The 17,347-nt window shown below is 53.3% G+C and overlaps 1 protein-coding gene and 1 pseudogene across 3 annotated transcripts in view; both read left to right on the top strand.

Annotated features, from left to right (window-relative positions):
* NEURL1 (neuralized E3 ubiquitin protein ligase 1) overlaps window positions 1-16,785 on the top strand; it is a 100,055-nt gene extending 83,270 nt beyond the window's left edge. For all 3 annotated transcript variants that reach the window (XM_037804832.1, XM_037804834.1, XM_037804833.1), the window contains exons 4-6: window positions 10,461-11,150; window positions 13,729-13,875; window positions 14,401-16,785. In XM_037804832.1, the coding sequence (XP_037660760.1) occupies window positions 10,461-11,150; window positions 13,729-13,875; window positions 14,401-14,642 (1,079 nt within the window). In that variant the 3' untranslated portion in view covers window positions 14,643-16,785. The remainder of the gene's footprint in view (window positions 1-10,460; window positions 11,151-13,728; window positions 13,876-14,400) is intronic.
* Window positions 12,032-12,131, top strand: LOC119511029 (annotated as a pseudogene).
* Window positions 16,786-17,347: the final 562 nt, after the last annotated feature.

Raw genomic sequence — 17,347 nt, 5'->3', positions numbered from 1 at the left:
GGAGGTAGTCACAAAACTTTCTTCTTTCTGACTTTGGAGTCTAGAAACAGTGATGCTCTTCTTTTCAAAGCACCCTTATTTTGAGTATAAAGAGTGAAAGTGAAAACAATGAATTGAGGACTCGTCAGAAGCTTTCTGTTTGTTGAGTCCCAGACATCAGGAGGATGAGTTAATTAACCAATAGTTTGGGAACTTCCGGTTGTTGAACTCAGTGAAAGTGTTTCTACCTTCACATCGATGTGTTGGGAGCCCGAACCCAGGCTGTTCCGGGTCTCATTCCCCCAGGAAGGGAACTCAGGCCCACTGAGGAGGGTCTGCTTTCCATTCCAGTGAAGGGTGCTCCCGCAGGGCCTCTGCCTCCCAGAGCAGAGAGGGCAGAGCTAAGAGCCTGGCTCTAGAGGCAGATGGACCCTACTAGTGCGGGACTCCAGTTTCCTCATCTGTAAAATGGGGGTAATAATAACTGTTCTTGGGCTTCGTTTGAAGCTGACCATCAGTCATCCCCCCCCACCCAGAGAGGGCAACGCCTACCCTGAGGTTCCAGGGAACACCTTCCCTGCTGCGGTATCCTCAGGGCCCGACACTTCAAGGCACGAGTTTGTGCTCCGGCCTGGCCATTGCCCGCCCCCCCGCCTCAGTCTTTTCATCTGGAAAGTGGGTATGAACACGGATGCTTTGCCCAGGGCTCAGCCATATGGTGGGAGATGGAAGAACGTCTCTGCTCTTGAGAAAGTCTCAGTCTTGAAGTGAGGATGGGGTGTAGGATGTGAGGGGTAACATTCTGGCTTTCCCCTAAGCCAGGAATGGCCTTCCCCCAGTCCCTAAGGATTCAAATCCCACTCAGCTTCAAAACCTAATGCAGGAGCCTGCTCCTTCCCGTGTCCCATGCCGAGTGCCCGCTCTTTCCTCAGTGCTGAGGTTGTGGCCCAGCCCTGCTCCCTCTATATGGCTGATACCCTCCAAGCCAGAGCATAAAGGGCAGATCCAGCTTTGCCCCAGGCTCTCCGGGAAGCACAAACTGAAGGACACGCAGGGCAGAACCCAAATGGGATCCTACCACCTGCTGAAACGGTTTCCATCCAGTTATCTCACTTATCACTCTCAGCAGCTGTCCCTGGAGGGGATGTTTTTCATCCCCATTTGGCAGGGAAAAAACTGAGGCCCCTGCAAGGCCTGGCTTGCCCCTGCGGGTTTGTGGCAGAACTGGCTTGAACTGAGTTTTCTGACACCCAGAGCGGTGCCTTCCCCGTGACCTGCCAGCGGGTTTAGGTGTAGAGTGAGGCAGGAGGTCAGGGGCCGCTGAGGTCAGTGAGGGAGGATGGAGTCTGGAAGGGCTTCTTGGAAGAGGGGGCCTGGGCTTCCAAGTCCAGGAGGGCCTGGGAGGGTGGAATGAAGGGGAGCAGCCCCGGGTGAGATGGGGCTTCAACTCTCAGGGGCTGAGCGAGGGGCCTGGAGAGTTATTTAGAGGCCCCCACTCTGAGGTCAGAGCCCAGGTGGCCTGATCTGGCCTGGCCCTGTTCCCCATTTGACTATAAATGGCTTTTTTTTTTTTTTCCCACACAGTATTTTTAGTTGCATTCGAATTTCCCATCCCACATAAATCACCATAATCCTTTGGCATTTTCAAACACTGATGATGGCCCCTATATTCAACTAGCAGATTAAAATACCTCTTCATTTTGTTCTTCCTAAATGAGAAAAAAGAAAATTGTTTTTAGTTTTAAAAAAGGAAATCCATCCAAGCTGTCCTCTGAGGTAGGCTTGCTGCTCTCCCCCTGCCCACCCCCCCCCCATGCCCCTGCCCTCTGGGATCCGTCTGCTGCCCTATAAGCTCTCAGGATCAGTCTCCCTTCCTCTTCTTTTCTTCCCCACTTCCCATCTCTCCTCTTCCCTTTGCTGCCTGTGGCCTGCTTGTCGGCTGAGGCTCCCCTGGCTCCTCTCCCTCGCCTTGGTCTCCCTCCCCAGCTGCCGTCTCCGCATTTCTCTCTCTTCTAAAGGAAGTGGCTCTCTGTCTTGGTGGCTCTGAGGATGGGCCAGTCTTTCCTGGGGTGAGTGTCCCCCCGTGTCTGATCTTTAGGGATTTCCTCCTGGGCCTGCTCCCCAGCCCCTCCTGTGTGTGTGTGTCCGGAATCTGTGGCCAAAGCCCTGCAAACTCCTCCTGGCTCGGATCTGCCCCTCAGATCAGAGGCATCCTGGGAAAACTGGCACATAGTAGGTACATAAGTGAGTTCATGGAATGATCTGGCATTTCCCAGACAGGGTGGAGGCAGGGGCTGGTGATGGCTAGGACGTGCACCCCAATCCCACCTCCCCTTCCACACCCACGGCCAGGTCAGGCCCCAGCAGGCCTGCCTTAGGCCTCCAGGCTCCCCGTGCCCCTGGCTGGAGTTGGGTGGATCACCCCCTTCCCTCAGACACGCTGGCCTAAGCCCGGCTAGGATCTCCAAGAATAACAGCTTCCTACCTTCAGGAAGAAGGACCCAACAGCAACTAAATAAACACAAGTTTTATGGGGTGATTAGGACTTGAAGAGATAAGCTCCCATCCAAGTTTTTCAAGGTCTCCCTGCTCTCCTCTCAGAAGGTTGGCTCAGGAAGAGCAGCCGTGGGTCCTGGTGGAAGGCTAGTGAGCCAAGACTCCACTTACAGGGCGCTCCTGAGCAATATTCTGTGCCCACCGTGGCTAGGCACTATGCACAGATTGGGGGAGACCAAAGGATTGAGAAGCCAGCCCCTCTCCTTCAGGAGTGTTTACAGTGGAGGACCAAACCATATGCCACTGTGAGGTGGCCTAAGTCTAATTCTGCAATTAAGTATGGGCTGAAGAGCAAAACCGAGGGTACAGCTGGAGGGCAAATCCAGGAGGACTTCCTGTGGGAGCTGAGTTTCAAGTAAGGAACCAAAGGGAAGAGAGCCATGAAAGCAGAAGGCTTCCGGATGCTTCTGAGCTGTCAGGTTCTTCAATAAGAGGGATCGTGGCTGGCAGTGGAGAAGTAGGAGGCCCAGATATGGGGAGGGGCTGCCAAATTCTCCGAGCTGGTTGGAAGGCAGGCCAGGCCTGGAATTCAGATCTGCTGGGTGGATCTGGGCATAAGGCGAGTGTGAGGAGGCCTGCTGGCTCATCAAAATGGTGGTGGCTGAGTCCGCAGATAGTTAGGAGGGCAGGCAGAGGCTCTGAGGGCTAGCCCCTGCCTATCATGGGTTCCCAGGTCTTGGTAAGAGACCCTCCCTGGCCTACTGGGGAGAGAGACGGACAGAGATTCTCGGGGCAGCTTTCTCAGGGCTGGGCTGCTGCTGAGCCAGTTCTCTGGGATGTGAGTTGGTGAGAAAGGGTGGGTGGGTCCAGCTGCCCTGCAGTGAGTGGCCCCGGGCCCTCCAGGGATAAGGCCTCTGTGTCAGGTCCCCTGTCCAGGACGTGCCCAGCTTAGCGTCATGGGGCCTGCCAGCCATCCCTGGCTGAGGAACACGTGGCCATCTGGGGCTTCCACTTCCCAGGTCAAACGAATATTCACCCGCAGCTGCGGCTGCCAGGGGCTGAGAGGCAACTATTAGTTTAAGGAGCCTGAGCCAAGCTCTTAGGATGGGGTAAAAGAGTTGCGAATGCTGACCGTGACTACTTCTTCATTAAAAAAAATCTTGCTGTTCCTTCTGATTCAGAGGCTCTTCCAGGCAGTTCCTTCTTGCTCACTCTGAATTCTGCCAGTGATATCAGGGCCCAACACCAAACTGCCCCCTCCACCAGGAAGCCTTCCCTGACCTCCACTGTCCTCGATGACCTTTCTTCCTCCTGAACTCCTGAGGCACATGGAGGTCTAAGTGGTATAAGCAGTTCTGCATCATGTACTGTTCTGCTCTTTTAGGAAGACAGCCTAAATCCTCTGTATATATTATAGTTATGTCTATATCAAATATTTATCTCTTATGTATTTATCTCTATAATTTATGGTCACTTAAAATCTGTCAGCTTATGTGCCAGGGCTTTCATTTACTTTGTTTCATTTTATCTTCACCTCAACCCTAAAGAAGGTTATTATTATACCCATTTTATAAGGTACAAGGAAACAGAGGCTCAGAGAGGTTCAACAACTTGTCCAAGGTCACACAGCTGGTAGCTGGTGGAGCTGGGATTTGAACCCAGGAGCCTGGGTTATATTGCCTCCCAGCTTCTCTGGATATGAGTTCATCTTGTCTCCCTGTTGAGGTTGGATAAACCCCAAGGGTGGGGCCCGTGTTTCCCCTACATCTCCCAGTGCAGAGTTAACCTGAGCTCAGGGCATCAGGCAGGGCTCAGCCCATACGTGTTGGCAATGGATGAAGCACAGAGAGACCACTGGGGCCAGCAGTATTGTATGGGGAAGAGGGCCATGGGGCACCCAGGGTCCCTGATTCACCGATGAGGGTGGGTCTGCCTGTCCCGTAGGTCCCTGAAGGCTCCTGCGGGCTTTGTCTGGTTCTCTTGTTCATGGTGCACTCTAATTTTCTACCAGAAAGAATATATAAAATTGAACCACATGAAATTGCCAAGATTAGACTGTTTTTAATTTACAAAAATGGCAACTTTGCATGGTTCCATCTAGTATCTCTTTGGCCTAAGATACAGTTCTGTGGACTTTTGAAAGACTGGGGTACAAGGTAGAGTGTGTGTGGGTGTGTGTAGGGGAGCTGTGGCCTTGCAGCACTGGCAAAGCCCTCACTCAGAAGCGGGAGACCTGCCTAAATCAAGGCCCGACTCGGCTGCTCACTAGCACTGGGGAAGAGTCTCAGCTCCTCTGTGCTCCAACCTCCTCATCTGCTCTTTGGGCATAACTATACCTGCCCTGTTTTCTTACAGATAGTTTCTGGGGCTCACAAAAATGTGTGTTTATCCTATGGAAAAGGCTATTGTCTCAGGTTAAAAGGAAGGTCTAATGTTAAAATACCACCAGAAAGAGAAAAAGCCCCAAGCCAGCCCTCCCACCAGAAAGACAGAGCCTTAAAACAAAGTCCCTGTATCAGGATGAAAGTAGAACCATGCAATCTAAATTACTTCTTGGAACTAGATTTGTGGTTCTCCAGCTGGGTTCCATGGAACACTGGGGTTCTGCAGAGGCATCTTTGAGGCAGCTGAGAAGTGCAGAGGGAGTAAGTAAACAGGGCCCTGTGTCCACCTCTGAGACATCAACAGAGCTTCAGATTCCACTGGATACAAAAAGGAAAAGGTTGAGAACCACTAGGCCAGATGATTCTGAGACTCCATAAGCCTGAGATCCCATGGCTTGAAGATTTCTATAAATGTAAGCATCTGTGACTCTGAGTGATTGCAGGACATTCTGCCCTTTTTGAGCCTCAGAGAATGGGTTTGTTCCCCTAGCTTTCCTGTGGTTGGTTTATAGGGAGAGGGTAGAGGTGGAAGTGGGTTTTAGGGCTCTGTCCTGAGGTGTGGAGAAACTCCTCGCCCACCCTGGCCATGCATCCTGCCCGCCCTGCTCCTTCCCCTGCTCCGTGCCAGATGCAGACCGACAGGAGGATGTTATGAGACAGTAAATAGGCTGGCAGTGCCTTCTAAACAGCAGCCGGCAGATACTGCCAGCAGGCCCAGCAGCTGCGGGCTGACCCGTGGCTAAAGATTAGCCAGGGCTCCGGATGTGAGAATCCAAACAAACAAGACTCTCCGGCTGATGTCAGGCTCTGCTTCAAAGAAGTCCCTTGCCTGCCTCCAAGGCGCCCTTCTGCCAGTGCCCAGGCCCTGCCTTGGTCATCCTGGACTGGCTGCTTTGGTGGCAGGCCCGGGTGGCTCTCTGGGTGAGAGCCAGCCCCCAGGCCCTCACTGGCCTCTGTCCTCCTCTCCCTTCCTCTCTCCTCTCTGGCCTTGCTCACAGGCATTTGCTAACACCTTTCCTTTGGTCTCCAGGCATTTGCTAACACCTTCTCCCCACTCCAAGTGCCATCTTGCTTCTGTCTGTAATCCAAACTGTCTTGTCCTTCAGGGCCCAGGTCAAATACTCTTCCTTCTAAGGTGTCTTCCCTGACCCACTCTGAATCAGGAAGGCGACCTCAGCCTCTGCTGGAGATCTGGGGGATATTGTCCTAAAGAGAAGAAGACCCCAAAGGAATAGATCTAGAACACATTATGGATCAATACAAGGAAAATTTTTCTGACAGTCACAGTTGTTCAAAGATAGGTGATGAGTAGCCTTAGGAGGTGGTGAGCTTCCTGTCACCGGGGGCATTCTAGCTGAGGCTGAATAAGAATCTGGCAGGGAGAAGTGGGTTTCCTAGTTCATCTCTAAGTTCCTGTCTACCCTGCAATGCCAAGGATCTTGTAACTAAATCGTATTCAAATAGTTTCATGCTTTTAAGCTAAGCCTCAACCCTTCCACTAGCTACTGACTCCCAGGGCTGGACACACAGTAGGCCAACAAGTGGGTGACCCTCTGGGGAGCTGCTTACTGCCCTGAGTGCCACCATGACAGGAGGAAAACCTAGCCTGGGGCTCCTTGTCCTTGCAGGGCCTGGCTGTTTCCGCCCTGGCCCAAGGTATTTGCAGAGCCACTGCCAGGCACCAGAAGAAGCAGGAGCTGAAGGCTGACATATTCCTTCCTGAAACAGGGTCCCTACTAGGGGAGCCAGCTTAGCAGCTTCTCCTGCTGACTTGTGCTGCCGTCCCCCCATCATCAACACCTCCAAGTGGGCAGTCACGTGTTCTGGGCACAGGTTATATGACTTGTTGCTTCCAAATGTGGGGCCACCCCACTGCTTGGGGTTACAGGTTGCTCATCTCAGTTTTTCAAGCTGTACCCAGGGCTCAGTCCTGGCCTGGGGTTGGTTCCAGGTTGTTCTCTCAGGGCTGTGAGGGCCCAGACCCTTCCCTGACCAATGACTTGGGAACGGCTCAGTTAGCCGCAACCCCGGCTGCCCCTTCTGTGGAGGGTGCTCCTACCAGCTCGTCCATCTCAAATTTCATCTATTTCAAGGTCCCGGTGAAGCTGGGCCCACTAATGGGATGGTTATTTTGGAGCTTGCTGACCATCTGCAGCTGCTCCTGACCCTGAGGAGTGGATAGGAGAGAAGACATACTTAGGCCAGGCACTGGCCCCAGGGATTCCAATTTTAGCTGTGTCCAGGCATTGCCTGTCCCTCCCAACTCCAGCATTACTTCAAGGCCAACAGGGTCGCTTTTCTTCCCCCGCCTCCTTCCTCCCTTCTCCCCATCATTTCTCCTTCCTTCTCTTCTTTCTGCTCTGATTTCCACTTTCTAGCTTTTCTGACTTGGTCTTTAATTGTGATTTGAGTCAATGAATATTTCTGGGGTGCCCATCATGACCGATGTAAAAAGGTTGTACCTTAAGGTTCAAAAAGTCAAATTGCCTGAGTACAGGCGGACCCAACTTTGGTTGACAAGCTCAACCCAAGCAAATACCAATACGTGAATTTATCAAGGAGCTTCTAGGCGCCAGGTGCTCCCCACTCTTATCTCGGAGGCCTATAGTAATGGTGCAAGGCGGGTGGGATCACCCCTGCCCTCCGGGGAGGGCTCTGAGACTGACAGGGATGTTTGCTTGCCCAGAGGCCACCCAGCCAAGTGCTGGACAGGAGATTTAAGCCCAGGTCTGTATCACCCCACAGCCCTGCACTGTCTTCTGAACTATGAAGCTTCTAAATGACGATGATGGTGCTTGTGTTAATTCTGGTGATTATGCTGTGCCAGGAACTCGGCTAGGTGCCATGTACTTTATTCCATGTACTCTTCACAGCATCCCTTCTGAGGGGAGGATTAGAATACAGATGTTGTATAAATCAATAAATGCTGATTTCACTGCTGAAGAAGAGAGGCCCAGAGAGGTTAGCTAGTTGTCCAATGTCATACAGACAGGAAATGGCCGAAGCAGGAATTGGACCCAGGCTGACGACTTCAAAGTCCTTGCACCTAACTGTGCTCTTATCCTGCCTGCCAGTATATGGGCTTTGGTAACTAAAACAAGCCCAAATCCCCTTAGGTCGCATTATTAGAAGCATCGTGTCCATATCAGGGGAGTCGATGGCTGTACTGTCCCCTGGGGCTGGCCAGGGCCCACCCGCAGTCCTGAGTCTGGTTCTGTTCATTGTCTAGGAGGTAGAAGGTGCACAGGGGGGTCTGAGGATTCCATGAGGAAAGTCATCTCCAGTATGTGGCAGAGGCAGCCTCAGAAGTAGAAGGTGTAAATACAGGGAGGTTGATTTCAGTTTGCTAGAAGGAAACAGTTGCCTAAAGACCGATTAGCCCACAGTGGAACAGCTGCCTCTGAGGTAGTTGGCACCTGCCAGTGGTGGTCTTCAAACAGAAGACTCCAGAAGGGGCAGAGATCAGGATAGCTCACACCCAGCCCCACAGAGCACTGTTCTGAGGGTCTGCCCAAGTCTGAGGGGGGTGGTGAGGGGAGTGTGGGGGCGCTTGTCTGTGTGAGTCACCCCGAGACAGCCTTGTTCCTTCAGGCCCCGGGCATGTTTGGCCAGGCGTCTCTGAGCTCGTTTTCCCTCGGTGTCCTGCTCCTGCTGTTCCCCCGCCCCCTCCCCCCACCCCCGGGCCCGCAATCGCAGGGTCCCGTCCCTCTGGATTATCCAAGGAGGGGAGCAAGAGCTGTTGCCTGGTTCCAGGTCAGCCCACAGGTCCTTTCAGCTCCCCACTGTTGTCCCTCACGCCCGCCCCTCCCACACAGGCCCTCCTCGCTTCTCCACAGCCCCCCAGCCTCTCTGTACCATTGCTGTCATCGAGTCAATTCCCTGGAATAATCGCATTTTCCAGTCGGCTCCCTCTTCCCCGCCAAGCTTGATGCTGGGAAACCCCAACCAACCATGTCCCCAGAGGCTTTGAGTTACTGGCTGCTTGGTGGGAGGGCTCAGCCCTTACCGCACAGTTTCTGGAAGGAGTGGAGAAGGGGTGAGGCACAAAACCAGGGAGGCTTTAGAGACGGTCTCTAAATTCGGCTGAAGCTGAAGTCTGGGCTCTGCTGTCCCTACCAGCCCAGCCTCCCAAGTTCTCTGTCATACTCAAGCCCACCACCCCCTTTACCAAGTTCCTGGAGAGAAAGCAAGGGGTAGTTTGGCGCTGGTGGGGGTGGGGGGAGGGCGGATGACGACACAGCTTCTCCCTTGGAGCGATTGGTCAAGTGCGCGGCTTAAGGTGGCACCAGTGAAATGTGGAGACTTTGACTCCTGCAGAAGAGTTCAATAAACAAGGAGTACCCGGAAGTTAAGAATGTGGCATTGGGAGTTGGATGGACCTTGCTTCAATTCTGGATCTGCCACTTGGTGGCTCTCACATACTTTCTCTGAGCTTTATCTGTAAAATGGGAACACTTTCACGGACTGCTTTAAGGCTGAAACGCAGGGCTAATACATGGCACACGGTGATTGCTCATTATAAATTATGGCAGGACATAACACAGCCATTAAAATATATAGTGTTGGAAACAGGGTTATTGGTGGGGAAAGGTGGTCAGGAGGTAGTAAGTGGGAAAAGCTAGTTATGAAAAAGAAAAGCTGTACGGCAGGATTCTTAGCCCAGGCACGGGGGCTTCATGTGGTTCAGGAATGCCCTGAAACTATCCACAGAATTTGGAGAAAATCTGCATTTCTCTGGTGAGAAAGGTCAAAGTTATCTTCACATTTTAAAAGACATTCATTAGCCATAAAAAGTAAAAAACTATGATTTTGTATAAAAATGTACTTAAAGTACATTTTTATTTTTTAAAAAAATCTGGGTAATCATATATGCAAATAGTAAGTGATTTTTTTCTGGGTGTTAGGCTGAAAGGGGATTTTTTTTTTCTTTTTGCTGAGATGTATTTTCTACCAGTCTATATTATTTGTATGATTAAAAAGCTAAGTCACTTCTGAAAGTCTTGGATAAATTTACTTAACCTCTCTCAGCCTCAACCTCCTCATGTGACAATAATCTCCAAAGGTAATTCTTAGGATTAGATGAGAGAATTTATGCAAAGAAGGGTTGGAGGGGGTGTTTCTCTCTGGCCTCCCAGAGTGTTTGGATGTCATCAATCCATTCATTCAGTATTTCCTGAGTGTCTGCTAAGAGCTTGACACTGTTCTAGATGCTGGGAATAAAGGAGGAGGACCCCAGTGGTTAAAAAAAAAACAAAAACTATAAAAAGTAGTACAAAGAAAGCGCTCATAAGCTTACCATTTAGAAGCAATTATGTTTTAAATTTTAGTGTCTTTTCTTTGCTTAAGTAGTTAAATGTCCTGCACACCTTTGTATCCTGCCTTTTCCCGTTAATGTTATAAGCATTTTCTATACCATTAAAAATTCGGCATCTTGATGCTTACTTTTAAAAATAGTAAGAGGAAGAACGCAGGGTCCCGGGATATCCCCAAACCAGTGCCCCCACGCCCCTCCCCGCCAGCAGCCCGCTAGGGTCCTCCAGCCTGACTGTCGCTCTGTCTCTCCCCTCCCCTCGCCGGCGCCCCGCTGCGCCCGGCCCGCAGACAGCGAGCTGGTGCTCCCGGACTGCCTGCGGCCGCGCTCCTTCACCGCGCTGCGGCGGCCGTCGCTGCGGCGCGAGGCGGACGAGGCGCGCCTCTCAGTGAGCCTGTGCGACCTCAACGTGCCGGGGGCCGACGGCGACGAGGGCGCGCCGGCCGCCGGCTGCCCCATTCCGCAGAACTCGCTCAACTCGCAGCACAGCCGTGCACTGCCCCCGCAGCTCGACGGCGACCTGCGCTTCCACGCGCTGCGCGCCGGGGCGCACGTCCGCATCCTGGACGAGCAGACGGTGGCGCGCCTGGAGCACGGGCGCGACGAGCGCGCGCTCGTCTTCACCAGCCGCCCCGTGCGCGTGGGCGAGACCATCTTCGTTAAGGTCACCCGCTCGGGCGGCGCGCGGCCCGGCGCGCTCTCCTTCGGCGTCACCACGTGCGACCCCGGCACGCTGCGGCCCGCCGACCTGCCCTTCAGCCCCGAGGCCCTGGTGGACCGCAAGGAGTTCTGGGCCGTGTGCCGCGTGCCGGGGCCCCTGCACAGCGGCGACATCCTGGGCCTGGTGGTCACCGCCGACGGCGAGCTGCACCTCAGCCACAACGGCTCCGCCGCGGGCATGCAGCTGTGCGTGGACGTCTCGCAGCCGCTCTGGATGCTCTTCAGCCTGCACGGGGCCGTCACGCAGATCCGCATCCTCGGTGAGTGGCCTGCGGGCCGGGGCCGAGGCCGGGGGCCCCACAGCGCGAGGTTCGCGCCTCCCCTGCTCTCCTCGGGGCCCAACATCATTCTTTTCCTAGCGGGTCTGTCCCGAGAAGGGAAAAAGAGGGCGGAAAAAGAGGGCGGGATGTTAACAGAATTTTGGGAAACACTGATTGAAAACAGGGCGGGGTTTCTTTACCATGGACCTCTGTTTCCCCGCAGTGAGCAGGTATTCGTGCTTTCCACGTGCTGGCCTGCTCACCCACGCTGGGCTCTCTGCTTTAGATTCCCCTGGAGAACCTATTAAAATGCAAATTCCTGGATCCCACTTCCAGAGATTCCCATTCTGTAGATGAGGGCAGGGTCCTGGGCACATACATTTTTTTTTTTTTTTTTTTAACTGGTTTACTTAGCCTGGTTTGGAGACCCCTGGATCTCAGCCCCGGGAGGCTTAATAGAGGAGATAGTATGCGTGTGTGTGTGTGTGTGTGTGTGTGTGTGTGTGTGTGAGAGAGAGAGAGAGAGAGAGAGAGGGAATGAATGAGTTACTTTGAGATTGGCATTCTGTTTGTAGCCACGAGAGTAACAATGCATGTGTATTTGTGTCTATGAAAATGTTGGTGAGTATGAAAGTGGGTGAGAAACCAATGACATCTTATTTTGGAAAGAGGAGAACAAATGAAGATGGAGTGAAAATAAAGGAATGAAAAAAAATGAGGCAGGGATGCCAAGAAGTTATGATTAAGGGGAAATAAATCAGGAAGGAATGAAAAAAAGGCTGGGTGAAAAGAAGTCAGGAAGGACAGAAGATGACTTGGATTGGGGTGAAAATTCAGGATGGAATAAGAAGAAATTGGGCCGGGGTACAAAAAAAAAAACTGTCCGGCAGCACGTATACTAAAATTGGAATGATACAGAGAAGATTAGCAACGCCCCTGTGCAAGGATGACACACAAATTCGGGAAGCGTTCCATGTTTTTACCTTTTGGTCTTAAAAAAAAGCTATCTGGCTGCAGCCACCGGGAGATTCTTCTCAGAGGAAGGGATCGCGTAAGGGCCAGGTAGTTGCTTGCCTCAGCACCATCTAATAATAGCTAAGTGGCTTTCCAGTGGGGATCTGTTGCCATTCCAGGAAACCTTTGCAGCCCAAAAAGGCTTAACCAGACTGGAGCAAAGGGGAGGCTTAAGAAACAAACAAAAACGAGGACTTAACTATCCCAAGAAGTAAATGGCCAAGGTAGGTGTTAAAGAATAATGACCACCCAGCATTCAAATATGTGTAAAGCAGAGTGCTCCTGAGCTGTTTGGAGAATTGGCATCTCAACCAGTAAATGGTATTAGGGGCTCCTGACCAACTCCAATGGAAAACAAAGCAGTGGCAATGTCTGAGGGGTATTAGTCACCTAATAGGGGAGCGCTTTGCTTTGCAGAAGGCCTGAGTGAACTAAGAATGAAGGCCGTTGCCTTACTTTACATCAATCACCAAAGCAGCCAGTTGGGGTGAACAGCCAGTTCTTAATGGTGAAGCACTAGAAACATTCTTGTTCAAGACAGAAATGTCATAGGGATTCCTTTGCCAGTGCAACAAGGCAAGAAAAGTAGATGGGAGGCAGGGATTTCTGAAAAGAGCGGTTGATAATCAACTTGAAGGATATCAACTCTAATAAGAGAAACTCGATGACAATCTATTTGAAAACTCTTAAGACTAACGAGACTATTAAATGAATTAGAATTAATAACTAATAAAAAATCTAAACTAATTTTATTAATAACTAATAAAATTTATTAATAACTAATAAAAAATCTCATGTGCAGGGCGTTATGTTAGGTCATGTGGGAGAGTCATAGTGAATAAGAGTTCCTGCTCTGAGGAAGCTTGGGGTTTAACTGGAGAAACCTGGACTCCTGGGTATATGGGGTGGCTGGTCAATGCTAGAAAGAGTAATTTGGTTTGGGGGAAGTTGGGGCTGCCTGGAGGATGGGCTTTGGGGTCAGCCCCAGGAACCTCCTGGGCAGTTGGCTCTTTGAGGGCAAGGGCTCCGTCAGTCTCATTCTCAGCTTTAGGGACGCAGGGCTGGGGACCTGTAGACCCTCAGTAAGGATTTGTTGAAGGAAGGAAAGAGAAAGGTAGAAGAAGTGAGAGAAGGAAGGAGGGAAAGAATGTAGGACCAGAACAAGTGTGGGAGATGGTGAAGTCCATTTCAAAGGTGCCAATGCAGAGAAGGTGGGTGATACATGGCGACGGTGGGCTCCGAACTGAAGGAGGCGGCTAAGGCATGGTGGGCTGTGCTAGGCTGGGGGACATGGCTTCTGCTCTGGCACAGGGAGGAGCGGAGGTGGATTCTAGGCCAGGGGCTAGTTTGGTGACTGCTGATATAGTTAGACCAGAGCAGGATGTGGCCCTTCAATTTGTAGGTGGGAACAGAAAGTGGGGGTGGGCAGGGCTTGGAGCCAGCCTGTGAAATCCTGCCCTGAGCCTGGCTGGGCTGTGCCACCCTTTTCTGTCCCGGTAACCCGCTGTGAGGGGAGTAGGTCTCCAAGTGCCTAGTGTGTCCCTCCCTCTTTGTCCTTTCACAGGCTCCACCATCCTGGCGGAGCGGGGCATCCCGTCACTGCCCTGCTCCCCTGCCTCGACGCCAACCTCGCCCAGCACCCTGGGCAGCCACCTGTCCGACCCCCTGCTCAGCACGTGCAGCTCTGGACCTCTGGGTAGCTCTGCTGGTGGTGAGTATGCTGGCCTTGCCCAGTTCCAGGTGATAGTGTCAGACCTTCCATCCCAAGACCCCATGGCTGAGGCAGGGCTGCAGCCTGTGTCTGGGCCGGGACTGCCGAGCAGCCAGAGCTGGGCTCAGTGAGCACTTGGGTGGTGGTTTCTGGGTGAACCCATCCTGTCACCCCAGCAGGGCAGCTTTCTCCAAGGGGCTTTCTTGGCACACAGGGAGTGCCCAAGGGTAGCTCAGGAGGGGCTTGCCTTAGAGTATTTTGGGCTCCCTTTCTTCTTCCATCCTTCCTTCTACTTTTTTCCTCCCACTGCCTCAGACCACCCTCGCCCCTGGGCTGGGCACGAGTGGGCCAGAAGGGGGCTGTCCAGAGTACTGAGTGCCTCCTCTTCCCTCGCTTGCCCAGGAGGTTGGGTGGTCGGGGTAAATAGGGAAACTCTGATAAACATAGATGTTCTGGGAGAACAGGAGGCTCGTCCTGGGAACCTTGGGCCAGGCCGTGCCCTGATTGGTGCCTTGTCTCCCCCAGGCACGGCCCCCAACTCACCAGTGAGCCTGCCCGAGTCGCCCCTGGCCCCGGGCCCCCCGGGCCAGTGGAGTGATGAGTGCACCATTTGCTACGAGCACGCGGTGGACACGGTCATCTACACGTGTGGCCACATGTGCCTCTGCTACGCCTGCGGCCTGCGCCTCAAGAAGGCTCTGCACGCCTGCTGCCCCATCTGCCGCCGCCCCATCAAGGACATCATCAAGACCTACCGCAGTTCCTAGCCACTGCAGCGCCCCCCAGCCCACTCCTCAGACCTCTGCCAGCTCCAGCCGATGGGCAGGCCAGCAGGGCCCCATCTCTTCTTCGTTTTGGAAACTTTTCTCCCTTCTCCATTAAACATGGGAAACAGAGGCCCCTGACAGTTTGGGGAGACAGCAGGTATCAGGTAGGGAGGTGGGGGACAGAAGCACATTGCTCGGCTCTCAGCTCTACCCCACATGCTGAGGGGCTAACTGGGGGTCTCAGCCTGTCCTAGTCCTTCCCCACCTGGGGCACATTCCTAGGAGACCCCTGTAGCCCATTAGCACCTTTCTGAGACTTAGAAAATGTGGAGTGTGGCTTGGCCAGTGGAGTATGGACTGAATTTCAGCTCCTTTTGCTCCTTTGGCCAAGTGCCCTCAAGCACTGCACAGCCTGCTCGACTAAGCCCTGGGCAGGCAGCTCCTGAGCGTCTCTTCTGCTTTCTCACCTATGTCTGCCTCCTTCCTCCCTGCTCTGCCTCCTGGGCCTGGCAGCTGGGAGTGGTGGGGCAGGGTAAGAAGGCCGCTGGCTGCCTCCACGCCACGTATCTCCCCCACCCTCCTGGGATGGGTGGGTGCATGGGCCTGCGGGAGGCCCCTGGCCTGGCTGAGATGGGGAGGGCCCTTTGCTGGCCATGGGCTTTCTGCCCCAGTCATCTCTCTGGAAGCCGCTGCCCAGCGAAGCCCTTTGGTGTGGGCTGGGGTGCAGGGTCTGTCTTCTGTCCATGTGTCTTAAGAATAGGACCCTCTCTGACCTGTCCTCCCACATCTCAGTGTTGTCCTGGGCCTGCGCTGATGCTCAGAAAGGCGGTAGCACCCCCGGGAGAGGGCAGGGGCCTGGGTTGAGGGGGACACCTCCCTGGTATAAAAGCTTTTCCTCTTATTTTAATTTATTTATTTATTAGTTTTTTTTTTTTTTTTTTTTTTTTTGGGTGGGGGTAGTGAGTTCCCATCCTGCTGGCACCTAGAAATGCTGCCCGGTTATGTGGGGTGCCTGGTAACGGGGCAGCAGAGAAAATCATGACTCAAAATCACCCCTAGATTTTATCCCTGAAGCTCACAGCCAGCCCTGCTAACCATGAATTGAAACTCCAGGAAAAGGGGCCAAATTGGGAGGCCGCCAGGTGAATTGGGTCCATTTTACAGAGAGGCAGACTGAGCCCCTTAGTACCCTGGGGTTGGCGGATCACCCAGACTCACAAAGTTCCCTTCCTCCCTGGGCTGGAGCAGGGTCACCATGGTTGGCTCAAATAGATCAGGGGGCCCGGGGGATCCCCCTCTGTAAGGGTTTGAGAAGTTCCAGCAAGACTGAGGGAGGGGAGTCCTGCTTGGGGCCTGGGAACAGGGCTGGGGGAGCCTTGTCACAGTAGGGGCAGGTTGTGCTTAGGAAAGGACCCTCCGACCCTGGGGTAAGGGTGTGCCCCCATCCCCCTTCTCCTAGGTTACAGTCATCTCAGCCCCACCCTCCTGGTCCTGATTGGCAGGGGTGGGGGCAGCTCTCAGAGCCCCAGCCTGGTCTTCTCCCCAAGCCCCCGGCCCTTTGCCCCCTCGGATGTCTTTTTTTATGCCCATGAGAGATTGCTTTTCCTTGTGCTGGGGTGCATGGGGCTGGTGGCCAGGAACCAGCATTCCAGTCCTGCCCACTGGGTAGTTGGGTGGCCCTGGCCAGATCTCAGCCCCCCAGTCTCAGCTTCCACCTCTGTAAAATGGTTGTGGGGGGATGGGAAACTTTCTGTGTGCCTCTTGGGAGTTCTTTGGAGGGCTGCCGTGGCGTGGTGTGTTTGGTAAAGCAGTAGGGGTCAGGACACTGGACTGGCCTCCGTCTGCGCCTGCCTTGCAGTGGGCTTTGGGGACATCATGGTTCTGTGGGTCTGTGTATTCCCCACTGACCTTGGGAGGCCCTTTCTTTGGGAGTAGGGTGAAGGTGGGGGCTGGGCAGTGGCCCCATCCAGCCAGGGGCCCCTCCTAGAGGCAAAGAAAGGTCTCAAGGGCATTGTGAGGGGGCTGTGTGGCCTCAAAGTTGGGGAGAACTAGCCATCTGTCCCACTATCCATTGGTGTGGGGGCCACTGTCTGCTTTGTGAACTTGGGTGGCTGTGATTGTGAATAAAGGTGATTTCATACCAGCCTGAGGGCTGTGCTGTGCTGTGGAGGGGCGGTGTTCTAGTTTGCTAATGCTGCAGAATGCAAAACACCAGAGATGGATAGGCTTTTATAAAACGGGGGTTTATTTCACTACACAGTTACAGTCTTAAGGCTACAAAGTGTCCAAGGTAACACCTCAGCAATCGGGTACCCTCACCGGAGGATGGCCAATGGCGTCCGGAAAACCTCTGTTAGCTGGGAAGGCAGCTGGCGTCTGCTCCAAAGCTCCGGCCTCAAAACGGCTTTCTCCCAGGACGTTCCTCTCTAGCAAGCTTGCTTCTCTTCAAAACATCATTCCCAGCTGCACTCAGTTCCCTCCCCCCGAGTCAGCTCATTTATATAGCTCCACTGATCAAGGCCCACCCTGAATAGGCGGGGCCACGCCTCCACGGGAACAGCTCATCAGAATCATTACCCACAGCTGGGTGGGGCACATTCCAAGCAAATCCAACCAGCACCAAAACTTCTGCCCCACAAAACTACAAAGATTTGGGGGACACAATACATTCAAACCGGCACAGGCGGGGAGGGAGGGCCAGTGTT

Source organism: Choloepus didactylus, chromosome 15 (genome assembly GCF_015220235.1).
Source record: "Choloepus didactylus isolate mChoDid1 chromosome 15, mChoDid1.pri, whole genome shotgun sequence".
Lineage (NCBI taxonomy): Eukaryota > Metazoa > Chordata > Mammalia > Pilosa > Megalonychidae > Choloepus > Choloepus didactylus.
Note: the sequence above shows the minus strand (reverse complement) of the source record. Positions and strands in the feature narration are given on the sequence as shown.